The sequence below is a fragment of the Caloenas nicobarica genome, chromosome 6 (genome assembly GCF_036013445.1).
Source record: "Caloenas nicobarica isolate bCalNic1 chromosome 6, bCalNic1.hap1, whole genome shotgun sequence".
Taxonomy (NCBI): domain Eukaryota; kingdom Metazoa; phylum Chordata; class Aves; order Columbiformes; family Columbidae; genus Caloenas; species Caloenas nicobarica.
Genome location: NC_088250.1, coordinates 11,233,084 through 11,251,021, shown reverse-complemented (window position 1 = coordinate 11,251,021; position 17,938 = coordinate 11,233,084). Strand labels below are relative to the sequence as shown.

At 41.6% G+C, this 17,938-nt stretch overlaps 1 protein-coding gene across 3 annotated transcripts in view; it reads left to right on the top strand.

Moving 5' to 3' along the window:
- Positions 1-17,938, top strand: part of MAP2 (microtubule associated protein 2) — a 98,508-nt gene that overhangs the window by 73,262 nt on the left and 7,308 nt on the right. For 2 of the 3 annotated variants that reach the window (XM_065637393.1, XM_065637392.1), the window contains 3 exons: positions 797-858; positions 5,963-6,116; positions 8,379-8,722. In XM_065637393.1, the coding sequence (XP_065493465.1) occupies positions 797-858; positions 5,963-6,116; positions 8,379-8,722 (560 nt within the window). The remainder of the gene's footprint in view (positions 1-796; positions 859-5,962; positions 6,117-8,378; positions 8,723-17,938) is intronic. The other variant, XM_065637394.1, reaches the window with a different exon arrangement.

Genomic DNA, 17,938 nt, shown 5'->3' with positions numbered 1-17,938 from the left:
TCTGCATTTACTAAGGGCGTCGGGGCACAGATGCCAAAAGATTTCATATCTAGTTTTTGTGTAGCAAATCACTTCCTGAACAACATCGTTGGGGTGAAACTAAGAACCTGCTTTCTGAGAAGCTACCCCATTCCAAAACTTTTCATAAGGATTAAATCTAAGTCAGACAGAAAAATCTTACCTCAAACCATGTTGTATCAGATAAATGAAATACTGAATTAATATATTTGATGTCCAAAGTATAATTTGAATTGCTAAAGTCTGAAGGCTTAGTTCACCCATGGCACACGGACCTTGATGACACAACTAGGAAGATAATTCAACAGCAAATCTGTCTCTTTCTGTTAGGAATGTTGGATGATATTTTGGAAAGTGGTGATTTCAGGGATCTCTCTTAAAATTTTCATTTGTAGTTTATTTGAAGGGGCCTGATTTTTAGAGGACAGTCCTGAAAACTGGGATGCTAAGGTGTCTGAGGATTGACCTTTAGAACTAGACCATTGTATAGTTGTCAACTATTTCTTGAACTTTTTCCTTTAGCTTCTAGACTTCTAGGAACATGAATACTAAATTTCACTTTGTTTAAAATGCATAGAATACTGTTTTACCTCAAGCATGATGAACATAGGAGATTTTTAAGGCAGGTACATTTCTGCATACAGTTTCCTGAGAGTAGTTCACAAAGTAATTGCTTTGCATAGTAATTCCAAAGCATTTAATTGTTTTCACAAGTGTACTAAGTGGAAATGCTTATTGTTTTTGTTTTTAACTATCAAGTATTTTTTGGGTTTCTCAGCAGCAGGTGGTGAAACAAACCAGGCTCCTGGTGTATTTAAACAAGCAAAGGAAAAACTCTCAGTGAGTAAAATCATCTTATTCATCTTCATAATCTCCCTTTGTCCTTACTTCTGATCTTTTTGTGTTAATTCAGTAAGTTATTGTGTGTTCCATTTAAAATTTGTGTTTCATTTAGAATTTTCCCATGTTCATTATTCATTTAAAAGGGTAATTAAAACCACCTTTTCTGAATAACCTCTGAATTACAGTTCTGAGTAGCAGATGATGACAGTTTGCAGATCCATAGGGGGCAGAGAGACTTGAAACTGCAGGAGCTGGATGTTGTTCAGTGTTTTGAGCCAGGGCATCCTCAGGGATAAACTGTGTACTCTGGCCCCTTCTGCAGCACCTGACTCGTACTGCCACCTTGCTCGATTGCTGTGCAGGCAGAAACCCTCCCTCAGGACTTCCTATAAATTTGCTGATATATTCCATGGCTCATTTGTTTCATCTGTCTGACCAGATCATCAATTCTTTGGGAAGCAAAAAACTCTATCTCATAAAGTGCTGCATGTTATTAATGAATCGTAAGAAATTGTTAATGATGATAGCAGCATAACTGATTGGAGGCTTTGGAGGAGCTGTGAAATTGAGACCTGAATTCAGCCCTGCATTCTGGGATTTCATGTGGTTTTTCAGGTCTGACCCATTTCAGTTCATAACTGGGAAACTGCTAGAGCTTCTTCACTAGTACAGTAAGAAGTATCTGGACAGGTTTCTGGTCTGAGTTAGCAGTATGGTTTATTACTGTCTTTTCTTGGGGGGTGATCAACACTTACGCAAAGGAAGTCACTACTAGCCCATTTTCAGTGTCACCTGTGTTTCTGGAGCGCGCTAAGTACAGGCACTGCAAAATAATTCTCTGAAATTATATGCTTTCTAGACACCTTTCTCATTCCTGTCGTTTATATTATGGCAAAGATCACAAGTCTGTTCCCTGCTTACTTTCTCTCCCTGTTGCCCCACTTCTCTGACTGCCACACTCACACATCTTGTGGACATTTTCTCTTCCATGCCTTGGCTTCACCTCTGATTTTATAAAGACCTCTCCCTTTTTGTTGTGCTTCTTCCTGATTTTCAGCTTTTATGTCCTTCAAATGCAGCCTTTTCCTCACTGCTGGTAATGTTAGGTAATCTAGCCTAATCAGTTTTGTTATCCGTCTTCAAACTACAGTTTACATGCTGCTTTGCAGACAAGTTCAGGAAAGGCTAAGCAGTTCCATCTGCTGGAAGGAGCTGTGTACCTGCGGTAGAGAGATGCTGAGAACATCGGTCATGTGTTAGGAACACCTCTGAAATAAAGTGAGGTTCCTGCGTCCCAACTTCAGCAATCCCTGAGTCTTAGGGTTATGTAGATCATTGTCCTGTGGACAGTTGGCACTTCCAGTAACAGAGGTCAAAGGTAAAGTATTGCTAACAGAGAATAAGAATAGTTTCCTGGGTTGAAGCACAGGCAAGGATTGAGGCATTCGCTTTCTTTGCTTGCTCTGCCAGCCTTGAGCATGCCGCTGAAACCTGGTTGGGCCAGATTCTGCTGCTGTTACTGATGCTAAAAAGTGCCTTGCTCCTTAAGTAACACTGAGGGTAACACTGTGGTAACCTCTGAGCAGTGCATTAAGTCAAGGTCACGCCTTTTCCCCGGCAGTTCCATTGAAAGATCTCAGTCTCATTCATCTGTAGCATCCCCGTTACATGCACATATTCATGGAGGACGCTGTATGCAACGTGAGTGAAAAGGACAAAGTCTCTACATTGTTCCTAGAATTTTAATCCATAAGAGTTTTCCAGTCTCGTTAGGGCAAACATTTTGCATGACCTACAAGTTGAAAAAGGCAAAAAACACTGAGTGAACATTTGGGCCTCAAACCATGTGTGCTTAGTTACACCTCAAGTTCAGAAAACCGAGTGAAAGGTGTTTTCAGGATATCTGCTTCTTGGAGCCACACAACATAGATACCCTGCTTCCACCGAGTCTCAGCATCAATAAACACCTTAGTGGGTTTGTAAATATGGCCCAAAGTTTCACAAGTGGATGAGACCCGTAAATCAAACTGTGACAAATCCAAGTCTGGAGAAGCCTTTGATGTGACAGAAACACCTATCGTTCAGTTTCTGTTTAAAATAATTATTCACTGATTTTACTCTGTGTATTCACAGACAGTGAAATAAGTATCAAAAGAAAGAGATGTAAGTATGTTGCAAAAAATATATTCTAGGAATATATTCTTGCTAGTAAAGCACTTTCCATCCTTTTAACTGATTTCTTGTCTTGCTCAGTAGAACTATGCTATATGGATTATGATATCCAATAGAAGTCTTCTCAGCTGTGACATAGGCCTGGAATTGTTTGTTGCAGAATTCTGCAACTGTTAATCATGTTGATGATGTCATGGATGACATTCAGCACACCAGCCTTAGTTTTCCGTAGGCTGGGTATATAGCCTAAGCCAGATGCCTGTCAGTAGAGAACTGACAACCCATTCTTTTCTGATTTTCTAACAAAGACAACTTAAGGAGTAACTCAGACACATTTTCTGAACATCAAGAGAGTCTAGGTGACCTAGATCAACTGCCAGGTTTTTCATGGCTAAAGCTCTGTACCCAATCCCATAATTACAGGCCCATTGGGATCGGTCCTATGGGTAACTTCATGCTTGTATGAATACAGGGAGAATCAGGACTACATTGCCAAGATAACTGCCTTGCAATTGTTCTTTGTAGTATCATTTATACAAATGGGAGGGGGAAAAAGTGTTGCTTAAGCAAGTGGCCCTATTCTCTTTGAAGGAATTTCTTTTTTACAAAGCAGTTAGGTGCTCCTAAGTGTCAACAACAAATTTTCAACCTGTCCTATTGATATTTAATTGTTCTTTCAATGGGATAGTACCATTAATCAGAATCAGACAAGTAGCTGATGACAATGACATATCATGTCAGCCTTTCAACCATAGATGGGTTTTCTTGTCCCAGGACTCTACATCGTCACTATATAGAGTGACACCAAATGCACAGATTACGGTGTTTGGGATGCATTAGGGATTTTGTGTGTACACAGTGGCACAAAAAGCAATGCTGTCATCCTACCATTGTGGGAATACTGGTGTAACTTTTCTTTTATGATTTCCGCTGTTTTATTCTTGACAGTAGCCTGGAGGGATTATGTTTCAAATGTTCCACTTAGTTTTAAAGGACTAAGATCTCTTGGTGCTCCTGTAGTTTTGCACTTGCTCCTGATGCAGCCAATCAGCAGTTGTACCAGTTTAATGCCATACATGGCACCAGTTTTGTTGTATTAACACAGGACAAAAATAGCATCTGCAGAAAAGGGCACTATCTACAATCAGTAACTCTATCCAGATCCCGATGGTTTCAGGCAACACAGAACTGAAACTTTCATGTATGTCAGAACTGCATAGACACCATTACCAGACACAGGAAAGGTATTAATTCATAGCTTGGCTTTTTTTTCTTTTGGTCCATGTTGCATGTGTTTTCGTTTTGTCCAGCTTCATGTTGTGTTTTCTTTTGTTTGTTTTCTCATGACTAGACTGCCTCTTTGTCAAAGATTCCTGCCTCAAAGTCTAGAGCAAAGTCATTGCTTCCTCCAAGACCCAGCTCAGCTTGCTCACTAACTACTAAAAGGGCCACTTTTCTCGATACAGACACTTATTATGTACGGCCCTCCTCAGCAGGCCCAAGAGACTGCTTGCCCTACTCAAAATCAGATGCTAAGGTAAGGTAGCAGAATTGGTAGAGACAGCTCGGAGATGTGTAGGTGAATTCCGTGGGTCACATTCTCTCCCCACTGAATTTGAGTAATTCTCTGTGAATCTTACATGGGATTACTTACATCCAGTGGCAGGAAAACTCATTATCAGGCTACAAGATTTGTGCTACAAAATGGAGAAAAACAAAGGAGATTTTCCAGAGGAAACATAAGTGAAATAAGTTACAACTAGAAGGACATATCTTCTTTCTATTGGTGATATGGATGCTGCTTCATTGACTGCTAAGAAGTTGCACCCATTTGCACATGGGTAAGTGGCAAAGAACAGCAGTACTAATTTGTCTGTCCAAGTTTAAAAATAAGTATTTTTCAACCAGTTAGTATCCTCTGAAAACAAATTCAGTCCCCAGTGTAGGAGAGTACAGTCTAATCACCAGCAGAAGGACAGAAGCCAAATGCTTTAGCAACCTGATTTGGTCAATGCATGGGGCCATGTTGAAGAAGTTGAAGTTGCAGTATAAATTTAAAGACATGTTTGGCAGTCCATCCTAGCTTCCCTGTGTTTACATTTCACTTGTGTTTTGAATCTACTTGATGCTGAGTTGCTGGCTACCCACATTTAAAAACTCTTTTCGCTATTAGCTTCCATTTTCTGTGTAACACTATGCTTGGTGTGTCTTTTACTAGTTGGGACCACCATCATATTTGCCTTTGAGAGGACTATCTGCTTATGCAAGACTGTCTCTGGCTGCATATACCATAAGTTCAAACATATTCTAACATACATGTCTATTACTCTAACCCTGGTAAAAAGAAGGTATCTGCTGATTTCAAAAACTAAAAAGATGGATATGGAAGGAAACAAGAGAAGACACCAGGATTAAGAGTCCTGCACTCAAAAAATAATCTGTAGCTAAAAAATTTTTCTTTGTAAAAAAATTACAAGTTTGTGTTCAAAAATGCAGAAATCGCACGTCACCTAACAGTCTAGTGTGGGGTGTATTTCTGGGCATCAGTAATGCAGTTACTTTGCAGGTAAATGTATGTAAGAATTTCACACCTGAGTTCCAGAGAATTTTGTTACTTTCAATTTACACTAAAAAAAACCCTTATTCCTTATTAAGAACAAAATGTGGAATTCATCCATATTTAGATCCAAGGGTATCTGTATCTGTTCTAAGTAGCTCAAAGATGTCTATTGGGTGTTTTGATGCAGTAAAGAAGCACCAGGGAGCTAAGCAGAACATGGGAGGTGGCTGGATCCCCACAGCTGCCTGTGTGAGTAGTAAACTGGGCCCGTAGGAAGAGGTTTCCCCTGCTATATAGGCTGAGAGAAATCACAGCCCAGAGAGTGAGTTTTGAAAACTAAACCTTCCTTTTTTATTTTACTATTATTAGGATGGAGTAAGCAAGAGTCCTGAAAAGCGTTCCTCTCTACCGAGACCTTCCTCTATCCTTCCTCCTCGAAGAGGTGTATCAGGAGACCGAGACAGAGAGGAGAACTCCCTCTCCCTCACAGCCTCCCTTTCCTCTTCAGTACGACGGACCACCCGTATGTGTTTTGCTTATTCACCCTCTCCTACTGCTGTGAAGGTTACATCCTTGTTAGATTTGTTCCATCACCATAGCATCATGTCCCTATCTTTTACACAGAAGGGTAAGTCTAGGCTATGCTGTTGAAAATCAGAGCCTCACGAACTGTTTTTGTTCAGATACCAAGTGCTGAGCAGCAAGGGCTTGAAACCAGGGACAGGATGCACCTTTTCTGTAGTCTGCAATGCCCAGGGCTGGGACTGCTGTTCAGACTAATTGCTAATACTAGAACATGCCTTTGCAGAGAGTTCAGAGCTGGGTAACGTGTTTAAAACAGGGCATTTACAAACAGCAGCAAGAAAAATGAGACAAACCTGAAGTAGGCAATATAAAATATTCTGATGGATCTTGGAAAAGTGGACCTAATATTATAGTCATTCACTTGCTGTTTCACAGTAATGATCTCCCTGTATTTTAATCCTAGGGTAAAAACACTGCTGAGAATTGAGACGTTAGCTGGTGGCCTGACTCATTGGGGGAAGTTAGGATAATAAGCCAGCAAGGACCTTTTATGAGGACCAATGTTATCAAATCACAAGCCAAAATAAATTACAGGACAAAGATAATTTTACCAAATAGCCCCAGAACTTTTAGATAGATTCAGCCCAGGCCTCAGAACCTGGATGTGGCTCCCTGCTTTCCAATAGTAATTCCTCTGGTTTCTTTCTTCAGAAACCAATCTCAGCCCCTTTTAAGACGGCTTAAAGGAAATAGATTATTACATTCTACAAAAAAAGTCCTTTGAAATTCTTGGGTGATGCTTCAAGGGTAAAACAGAGACCCTTTGTAAGCAAAGTGACCCCCAGCTGGCACCACAGCCCATTCTGCTGATTAGGAGTGAAAGACCATTGAGCATTTGCCAACATGGTGAAGGGCTTGGGAGTGAAAAATAAATATACCAAAGCCACAAGGAGCTGGAAAAAAATAATTCAGTTTCTGTCTTAGTTGGTATGGTGAGTAGGTTCTGGTTTAGGGTTGATTTGGAAAGAAAGAAACCGTTCAGGGAAACTGGACGTGAGAGTTAAGTATGTTCAATCCATCTAATGAGTCACATAGAGCAGAGTTTCACCTGGATCCCAGGGACAGCAGTGTGTTGCATTTGGTCCACCACCATTAAATCAACAGAATGATTAACAAGTATTTTAAATAAGATTTTGATTAGTCCCACTGGATGCTCTAGAGAGGCCTATTGGATTTATAATTCCTGAACATTTTAAAGGTGTAAACATGTATGCACCTATTTGGCACTGGGGTTCTCAGGCTTTGGGGTTGGTTTGGTATTTTTCCCCCTGAGTATTCTCAGCAAAGCTTTGCTTTAAGCAGCATATGGAGATATCTTGGCTTCTGTTTGTTTGTGTTTGAGAGTTACCAGCAGAGCTGGCTGCAGAAAGCACAATACCACTACTACACGGTGATTTGTATGCTGAGTGAAAAGGACTGGCAGTGCTGTAAACACTGAATGGCGCTGCTACAAAATGTTACAGTATTTATTTATTTTAAACTTGTGTGCAGCCATAACTAGAATGTGACTTTTAATCAAGGTTGCCTTCTGTAATTGCTTTCTTTCACTGCGCTAATGAAAAATAGCAATTGAATGTGAGGGACATCTGCCTGTCCACGCAACAGAGCTATGACTTGTTCATCAGTTGAATGCCAGCCCAGGGTTCAGCTGCAGACACCAGATTACCAGCAGTGGTATGTGACCAGCAGCGGTATGTGACCAGCAGCAGCCGGGCACTCAGTGTCTTTAGTTTCAGTATTACAATCAGAATTTCCCCTGCTTTCTAGTTTAATGCCCCAATCCATTGAAATTGATGGCAACATTCTTACTGGCTACTCAGGTTGTCAGATCAAGTTCCAAAGGTTAGATTCTGAGGGTGCTTCTAGTCCTTTCCACAAGACAGGGATGGATGTGACGTGCCCCGTTTAGCGAGCTTTGCGGGAAGCGCAGGTTTTGGTGGAAAGCAGCCCTGTGTTACAGAGCAGAGAGCTTGGTCACTGTGGGGCAGTTTACCAGTTCAGCCACACATGACAAGGTAACTCCCGGCAGGCTGAATAGCAAAGTAAGACACAGAGACAGACATCCAGCTGTTCCCACACTAGCGCAGCCATCTGAGAGTTGTAATCTCGCTTGGCGCACAGGGAGGTGTTTTGTGAGATAGAGGGAAGAAGAGCTGTATTTCTGTTGGTCTAATACTGTTTTTTTTTTTCTTGCATGTAGGATCAGAGCCAATTCGTAGCAGAACAGGAAAAAGTGGAACTTCTACCCCCACTACTCCTGGCTCCACTGCCATCACCCCCGGGACACCACCAAGCTATGCCTCCCGTACCCCAGGCACTCCAGGGACACCCAGCTACTCCAGAACCCCCCACACTCCTGGGACCCCCAAGTCTGCCATACTGGTACCTACTGAGAAAAAAGTTGCCATAATTCGCACTCCTCCTAAATCTCCAGCCACTCCAAAGCAGCTACGAGTTATTAATCAACCTCTACCTGACCTCAAGAATGTCAGGTCCAAAATTGGATCAACAGATAACATCAAATACCAGCCTAAAGGAGGGCAGGTAAGCATTCCACTCTTTATGTTCATCCATATGTGATTTAGTCTTACATGTGCACCTTTGGGATGGGGATGGGATGGGAGCCATTTTGAGTTGCCTTGCAAATGCTGCCTCTGTTGCCCATATACATTGTTTGTTTATGTGATGTTAAATGGCAGGGGCCAGGACAATCTTCAGAAAAGTATTTTGTCCCCTGAAGACTAACACTACCTCACTGAGATCAGTTGAATAATTTCAAACAACAGTTTGCACTCCGTGCTTATAGATATGTTTCAGCCTGAGTCTCAGCAGTTGCTGCTTAGTTAGTCTTCGTCAATATCAGCAAATGAAAGAGGTTTGTTTTAATTCAAACAAGTTCAAATTCAATCTAGATAAATGTTAGCAGGATTGCACAGCACTGTGACCTTTTCCTGTCATTTTATGTGATATATGCATTGTGTTGGGTGATGCTAATGAGGGTTGCAGCCTCTGATCTGGTAAATCCACCCCAAGTTAAAGATCATGGGAGGGAACAGATACTAGACTTAACTGTTTTTCTTGCTGCAGGATTTGAATAAGCAGAACAGGGTTTAAATTGTATAAAGTAGAGAATGTATATACAATAAGAATAGGTGAATGTGTAAGAAGGCAGATCAGGATTTTCTGTTCTCCCTGTCTGAAAGAACAAGGATTCAGAGACACTGATGCAATTAGAAGCTGGAAAAAGAGTTTCACACCTTGCAGAGTTACATAATGAAGCGCATTGTCATAAAGATCGCAGTCAGCTAATGACTGAATCTGTGTGTAGGGTAGCAAAATGCCATGTTACTACAGACAGAACTTACCGAACTTTGGAAAGGACAGTAAGCATGGAGGCTTTTAAGCTAAGCAGAAGCTTTTGGAGGCTGAAGAAAAATCAGATAGGAAGTACCATAAATCCTTCTGAGGTATGGTATTTATACCTTCCTCTGAAGAGTCTCTGCTTAATGCCCTACCAAGCAGAGCTATGGCCAGAGCTTGAAAAGTCTCTCATTTTTGGGCAATGCAGAAATGGTTACACAAATGGCATTCAAAGCCAAAATTATGTCCAAGCAATTTGTTTGCCTTTCTGTTTGGAACAACTGTTGTTCTAGCTTACAGGATGAAGCAGTCCCTTTTATTAAAGAGTTATAAAACCATTTATAACCTGAAAGAATTCCTATTTCATTTAGAAACAGCAAAGCTGAATGAGGAAAAAGAATATAGCATTTATGCTAAAAAATATGGACAATTCAGTCCGTAAACAATTATGTTGATTTATTTTTTGTAAAAAGTGCCTGTGCATTTCATATTGATTCTGGATGCAACCCATGATGAAAACTCCCAGTGCCCCCAGCTCCCTTGTACTTCCCTGAGATTGCTGAGTTACAGCAGTGGCAATGTGAGTGCTTTATGAAAGGTTCACTTCTCAACTGTCTCCAGGCACAAGACATCAGGGTCAAGAACATGCTCCCCCATTCGGCTGTCCTGAAAACAAGGCATTGCAGAAAGCTGGGTTGCACAGTGTTTCCAGATCAGATACTGCTATGTATATCGGAGTTTTGGAATACATAGCAGAACATACAGAACAGTGAGGTTTGCCTAATGTTGCCTCAGAAAAAAACAATAAATTGGATCAAAATTTAACATTGCAACCGTATGCCTACTGCAGGTCTTCAAAGAAAAACAAAAAACAGGCTCATGTATTAAACAGTGAGGTATCTCATAGGCGTTGATCCTGTTTTCATGGTAAATTAACACATTCAGTGCTTTCCAGATTTGGACAGTAGCCAGTTACTCATCTAAGTCAAGAAAATAATGCTTCAGCAAAGGTTCTTCTGCCTTTATTTTGACAAGTGTTTGTATGACGGTTCAGCTCGCATTTGACATATTGTGTAGCAGATGGTCAGGGCACGCAGGGGCTCTGGGAGGCTTGGAACACAAGTTTGGTCTGTGCATCTGGATCAGCATTCTTCATAACAAGTCCAGCTGCTGGACATGGGGCTCAAAATCAGCACCATGTTAGCCTGTTCTCCACCTCCTCTGGACTGTGACAACCTTACAAGACTGGGGGCCACAGCAAATTGTATTTCCTTGTAAACACCATGCCTAGAGAGATACGTTTCCTTAGCATTTCTGTAGAGTTGAACTGAGGCTTTGCTGGGTAGTGAAGGATGGCATAGCAGTTGGCATTTCAGTCTTTCAGGGATCACAGGGGAAATCTGCTAGGTGGACATAATGTCACTGAAACTAAAGGATTTTTTTAATGCCCAGTGGTATATGGCCACTGAGCTGTGGGCTGGGCGAAGAGAGACTCACTGACTTTTTCCTTTCTGTCTCCTTTATGCCATAGTTGCTCAGTCTAGACAAGAGGTTTTAGGATTAATTATTTTCCAGTTTCTGCATTTGGATTTTATAGAGTCTGTGAGAGGAACACATGAAAGGTAATTTCCTTTCCTTGTGTCTGCTCACTGCTTCAGTGTCTGGTGGCAAATACTGCACTGGTTGAAATGAGCTGTTACCTGTTATCTGCTTTTAGTGATGATAAATGTAACAAACAGAAAGCTGCTCAAGTTTTATGACCCGAACTAGAAGTGCTGATAGCAATAACCACAGGAAAAACAAGCAGACAAAAAGCCAGCATACATCTGGGCAAGTTAAGTACATAAACATGACATGCAAATCTCCAAAGGAATACAGATATGCAGCCCAAAAGTGTCATTTGGAAACAGACTGTCCTTTTACCGGAGGCATATCTGAACCTAGCACAAGGTCTTTTCTTAGCTTACAGCTGTCCTAGAGAAAGCAGCCGTGCTCTGAAACTGCCAGAGGCTGAGGTGTAGAAATGAAGAAGCAGTGGATGTCTGAATGCTAAATAAATCAAGAAATACAGTGCTTCAGCCTTGAATTTCATCAAAAACTCATCAAACAGCAGACTGATTTTACATCAGCTCTGACTTGCCAGCCACAGAAACAAAGAAAAGGAGAGAAATCAGTCCACCTGACAGGGAGAAAAAAAAAAGAAAAGGAGCATGCTTCTAGGGGAAGAAGAAAGCTAACTTTGCACTGCATTAAGCTCCTACTAGGAATAGATGGTTTGAGATGTGTTTAATTGGTATTCTGCAGTCTAGAGAAATGAGGACTTCTCCACACTGTGATGCAGCCAGTAGGTGGTTGTCTGGTTTTCTCTTTATAGTGGAGTATGGTGAAATGTATCATTCTTGGCACAGCTCAGAGGCAACTTGCTCCTGGGTATGTCTGCTGGGCTTCAGATGGATTTTCACACCACATCAGCTGTGGAGGAAATGCTGTGCTTTCAAAAGTAACCCATTTGCATCTGTTATTTCTCAGACAGCCCAAGGGAAGCATGGGGGATCTGGGGGAAAGGGTTGGAAATCTGTTTCAGATGCCAAGAATGTGGTTTTTCTTTTCTGTTTGGATTTTTTTTTTTCTTGAAATTCTGGCTATGGATGTAGTTTGTACCGTATCAGAGTACAGAAGTGTACCAATGGAATAATTTCATTACTGATCAGGCAGAGTGTTTATAAAGCATCATAGGCTAGCAACCAAGGATAAAGCTAACCTAGGTTTCTTCTAATTTAATCTTAAAATGTATACATCAAAACTTTGCCATGGGCAAGAACTTCAGTGGATGTGAATCAGCATAACTTCATCAAAGTGAATGGAGCTCTACAGACTAGAATGGCATGTGTAAGTTTTAAAATATCACTAACTGTAGTGACAGCCAGGCACCTTGTAAGAAGTAAGATGACACATACAAAAATGAAATACCTAAGCCATGTGGAAGAATGGAGTGTTCCTTGAAGGTTTGTAGGAAGATTAAGAGAGAACTTCATAATCTTCCCTAATTTGTAGAAAACAACGTGCATTTAATCACAGGTCAGAAGTTCCGAATAAATCAATTACAGCACGGTTCAGTAGAACCTGTCCAGAAATCGCAATAATGCTGGTAAGGAGAACAGGCATCTGCATTAAATGATAGAAGAGACTGGCACCAGGAAGATAAAACATCTCAGAGCTGGGCAGAGGAGGAGGCTTGGATAGGTATCTGTAGGCTACTTTGAAATTTTTTTGTTAGCTTCAAAATCAGTTTGGATGGCAGGAGAGCTTCCCCTACAGCAGACCCCCATAACCACACATACCCCATCGTCACAGATCATCACAACCCAGTCTGCAGAGAATAGTAGGCTCCTGAAGTGGTTGCTGCCTCAGCTACAGCTGGCCAGGATGCACAGTCAGTGCAGAGACAGGCAGGTCTGGTGGCCCACCAGAGCTTAGCACCTCCTGGGAAAGCTGCAGGTCAAAAGGGTATTCAGCAACTTCCCCTTGAGATGGCATCTTACAACTCCTCTTCCCCCTGTTTCACATGTCTTTGGCACCACGATATGAACACTGATGATGGCCTAAAAATTAATCTGAAGATCTAGATTATATGCTATTGGTGCACTGCTGGATGAAGACTGTCCTAAAGGGTAGTGGAGAATATAGCCCAAACAAAAAGTGCAATCCGAGCTGTTGCTGGGTCCCATTCTGTCTCCCATTCTGTCTCCCATCTCCTCCTGGCACATCATGCATTTTTTCCTCAATCCATTGTGATCTGTGACATAAGTGAGCCAAGATCACTTTGAGAATGTCCCTGCTCAGAACAGTGATGAACAGAAATGAGCTATAAAGTTCAAGTTTTGGTGCTTTCCCAAACAAGAGCCACAGGAGGCAGCTGTATAGGGTGGATTGACATTGTAACGTGGCTCTTGATAAAGCACTTAGCTAATGAGAGACTGGGAAACAAGTGTTTCCACACTGTTAGCTGCATTTGTTGGAGTAAGTCTGTACATTTACCAAGTCAACAGTTCATAGCTGTAAGATAAATTCATCTCTGTCAGTATGCTTTTGTTTTCTTCATGCATTCCCAGTTTTGTGGATTTGCAAAACATTTGAAGGGTTTTGTTCTGGACTGAAAATTAGAAACTAATTCATCCCTTCCTAATTGCAGATCTTCAAATGCAAAGAGAAATTAGAGTTTCAGGCATACCTTCAAAACTCTGTCAGAGTTCAAAAGCATTATTTTTAAGTTTCTGAAATTTAGAATTTTGGCTGATTGTACAGAAATAACATCTTGCAGTTCCTATGTTCAGACTGCATTCATTTAATGGAAGGCTTGCCTGAGTACAGTCTGTACAGTTAAGCCTTGAATTATTCTGGATAAAAAGCAAGATCCTTTTTCCTGACTTGTATTTTAGAAAAATAAAGCAGTTGTTGCCAGGCTCTAGCAAGTTTCAGAAAGTTTGAGGAAGGGCATTTGGTTGGTAGAAATGAGCAGGAAATTAGAGCTTTCTGTCCAGATCTGACATTCATTTTCTATGTGGCTGGGACAGAGTAACATGACTGCTGTGCCTCAACCATCTGTAAAGTCTGCATCATGCTCGTTGAGGACACAGTTAGGAAGGTCACAAGCTGCCTGATGCTGCCACTAAACTTCCACCAACTATGGTAGCCATAACATGATGCTTCTGCCTCTTTTGAAGGCACTTGGACAGGATGTACTCAATCTGTCTTGCTAGAGTTGATGGTGTCACTTTCCAGAGGATTCAAGATCTTTCTACCAACCACAGTGGCAGCTTAAGCGACCAGTTCCAGCTCTTAACTGGCTAATGTTAGAGGAGACAAATCCAGCCATGATGTACCATATGTTGTTGGTCTCTCATTAAGAGCAAGGAGAGAAACTGGAGTGGATTGAAATTCCCAGGACATAAATCTCTCTGAGTCATCTCAGCAGCAAGTTCAGTAGAGGAGGCATTTTCAGCTGAGCTCTGAGTAGTCTAGATTTTGGCAATAATATGGGGAAGGTTGTTCGTCTGAGAAAACTGTTCAGGCAATACATAATCTGGGTCAGAGCTGTTTAGTCATATACTAGTGTTCTGTCTTGCATGGAAAGGAGAGGAAAAGAGTTTATTTTGCTAGATGGGAAAGAGCAAGAAAGGAAAGGATAAAAACTTCAATTTTTACCTTGGAAATTTGGATTTGAACAATAAAAAGGGATGTTAAGAGACATATCTGCTGAGCTTTGAAAAAGCTCACTTGCACGAAGAGAGATACACAAGATATTTTTTTGAACTTGAACTGAACAACCTAATTGTCCATTTAATTTGGCTGTTGTCTCTTGACTGTAAACTCTTTGACATGGAGAGTGGACATTTTGATTTGTATTTCCCAGCACAATCATGCAAAACCTCTCTGTTTCTCTGTAGGCCTTTCTCCCTTTCTTGATAGGGCTATGCCTAGTTCAGGGTGGCCACCTTATTAATTAGGTGAATACAGTGATTTGAAAATAGGTAGAAAGAAGCCTGTAAATCAGCCATCATTGCCCTATGCAAGTATTAAAGACATGGCTGATTGCAGGACATCTCTTCTGTTTTACTGATACTTCCCATTGAAAGTACCTATTTTAGTTGTTTGTAATTGTTTCACAGTTTAACTGTTCAGGCTGAAATATTACATGCTCAGTGTCTGCTGCTGGCTACCTTTTTAAAAGTTAGAAGTGAAACTATGTTGTTCAGCCTTTGCTAACAGCAAGATGAGGATGGTACATTATTTTGCCTGTGCTATGTCCAACACAGCCTTTTATTTTGAATCTCACTAGCTTGTAGGCTGGCAGCTTCACTAGTGTGTGTGTCCTGTAATTTCAGGAGTGCAGAGGCTGAACATGATCGCAAGCTGTGGATATGGAAAGTCTGAGGCACAGTCTTTCTCTTCAAAGGCTTTGCTAGTCCAAATAAATACCCTTCTTCCTCCTTTTTTTGCTACTTGTAATTTCGGCCAGGAGCGTGAAACCTGTAGTATCATCTGTCCTTGGCAGCGTTTATATTTGGAAGCACTTAGAATTGCCTTTTGATTCTAATCAGGTTTTAACCTTAACCTTGCTTCTTATGCAAGGCCAATTCTTGTCTCACTAAATCCTTGTGTTAACCAGGAAACCAAACGTTGAAAGAATGCCTGGTTTCTGGGATGTAGCTGTGTCAAATCACTGTGGTGCTGTGATAAGTACAAAGAACCTACCCTCTTTGGTAAGTTGTTAAGAGTCTGGGAGCTTTTCCCAGTATAACAGCCCCACGGCATGTTCAAGTAGCACATGGACCCAAGCTAGAGTATTTGTAAATGCTTCAGGCACAGTGTTTGTGGTAGAGCTTCTCACAGACCATAATTGCAAAACAATGAGAATGTGAATCATCAGCTTTTTAGAAAATATATCCAGAGCTTGTAATTTTATCAGCACCACAATTTTTGTTCTTCAAGTATTTTTATTTTGGTGTGTACCAGGGTAGTAAGCCACAGGAGGGAAGCTGTTTATGGATTCTCTGCCTAGATGCTGGTGAGTTAGGGGCTTTCCCTCTCATTGTGAAAAGCAGCTGAACTGAATTATTCTGGGCAGCAATGGAACATAATTCTTTTTCTTTTGTAAGCACTTTTCAATCATTGATGTTGTCTTTAGCAGTGAGGCACAATGGAACTAAATTCTCTCTTGCATTTCTTTGCCTTCCACTCAAGTGTTTCTACAAATTCTTATTCATCTTGAAAGCAATGGTGCAGTACTGGGAGAGGAGAGTCTGTTCCAGGTTCCCAGACTGGAGACTGTTGTATGTGGAGACTTTGAAATCTAAATTAACTTTTTGCGAACAGCCACAGGGAGGCATGTATCTAACTGGGAGATTCACAGGTATTGCCAGCGTGTCACATCTGCTTATGTTACTCAGTGTCACCCAAAACATCCCTTCTGATGTAATGCAGATGTTGCCCTCGGACCACAGCTCCTTTGTGTTTAGATTGCCAGTTGGGTTACTATGTGTAGGAAAGGAGTTAGAGTTTACCCTGCTAAGTGCAGGTCAGTATATGCCTCATCTAAATGAACTCTGAGAAAAATAACCTTCAACACTTGGTTTCCTAGCAGACTGCCCATAAATGCCCTGCATCTCTTGATGCTTTGACAGGCAACATTTGAACAGCACAGAAGGTATCGGAGCACAGTGTCTGATTCCTGCCGGGCACTACCTAGAAGTACTGTGAGTCGGTGAGGCTGTACTGTGTGTATATCAGCACACAGTCTTCCCTGGACATCACTTCTTGACTACTGCTGAGGAGTCATCAGAGGACGGAGTGGGGGGAAGGTCTGTAAGACTTCCAGGGCTTCAGACAGAAGCCATTTTTATCCTTGGGCAATGTGGTTTTGTGGAATAAACCCAGCATTGTCTGTAAGGCTTAATTCTTCCACTATGGTTTAACTTCACATGGATATGACAAATGCTGAGGAAACTCGGCTTGGTCCTGATGAAAACACTAACTTCCAGGCCCTGTCCAACATATCTGGGCAAACCAGCATCTGATCAGAAGACAAGGTACCCATTTCAGACTGGCAGGTCAGCGCAAGGGTTATGAGGGAGCTTGTCAGGGCATTATCTCATCGCGATGTTAAGTGAGTGTGAATAGAAAACAGTCATGTTTCTGCCATGGACTGTAATGTTCCCTTTCTTGAATGAGAGCATGCGCAGGCTGGGTCTTTCATTTGATGTGAAACACAATTGAAGTGCATACGTGTACATCCCTACCACACCTCCACCCCCACACAAGATGTATGTACACACTCAGGAACATGGAGACCTTCCTGGTGAGTCATGATGTTCGTGCCCTTTCTATCACAGGCAGCTGCATCATCTAATTCCATTCATCAAGTGCCATCATAAAAGTTTACCATTTTCTTGTCGGAGCTCTGTTCTCTTGGGAGGCAGTTCCAGAGCCTCCCTGCTCTGATAGTTACGAATTTCCTTCTAGATTCCAGCTTCAAAAAATTCACACTCAGTTTACATTCTTTCTTTGCAAGCCAAAGTTTCTCTTTAGCCTAAATAGTTCTTGTCCCTCTCTGGTACTCTCCGTCTCATGTTTACAGCCTGAATTCTCAAAGGAAACAAAGCCCATGCAGTCATGCTGTCTGGCTGGCAGCCTCAGCCTTCCTCAACTCATTTGTAACTGGTTGGCCCATTTCAACCAGCGCTGGCAAGGGCGCAGTGATTACAAACACAGGCAGTCCCTCCAAGTTGGGTTATAGTTGTTGACTGGGTACAAAACAGAGACTCAGACACTGTCACTGGGTAAAGGCAGTGATAACCCAGCCCTTCTCCACAATCAGAAACAACAAAAAGCTGGCTCGTC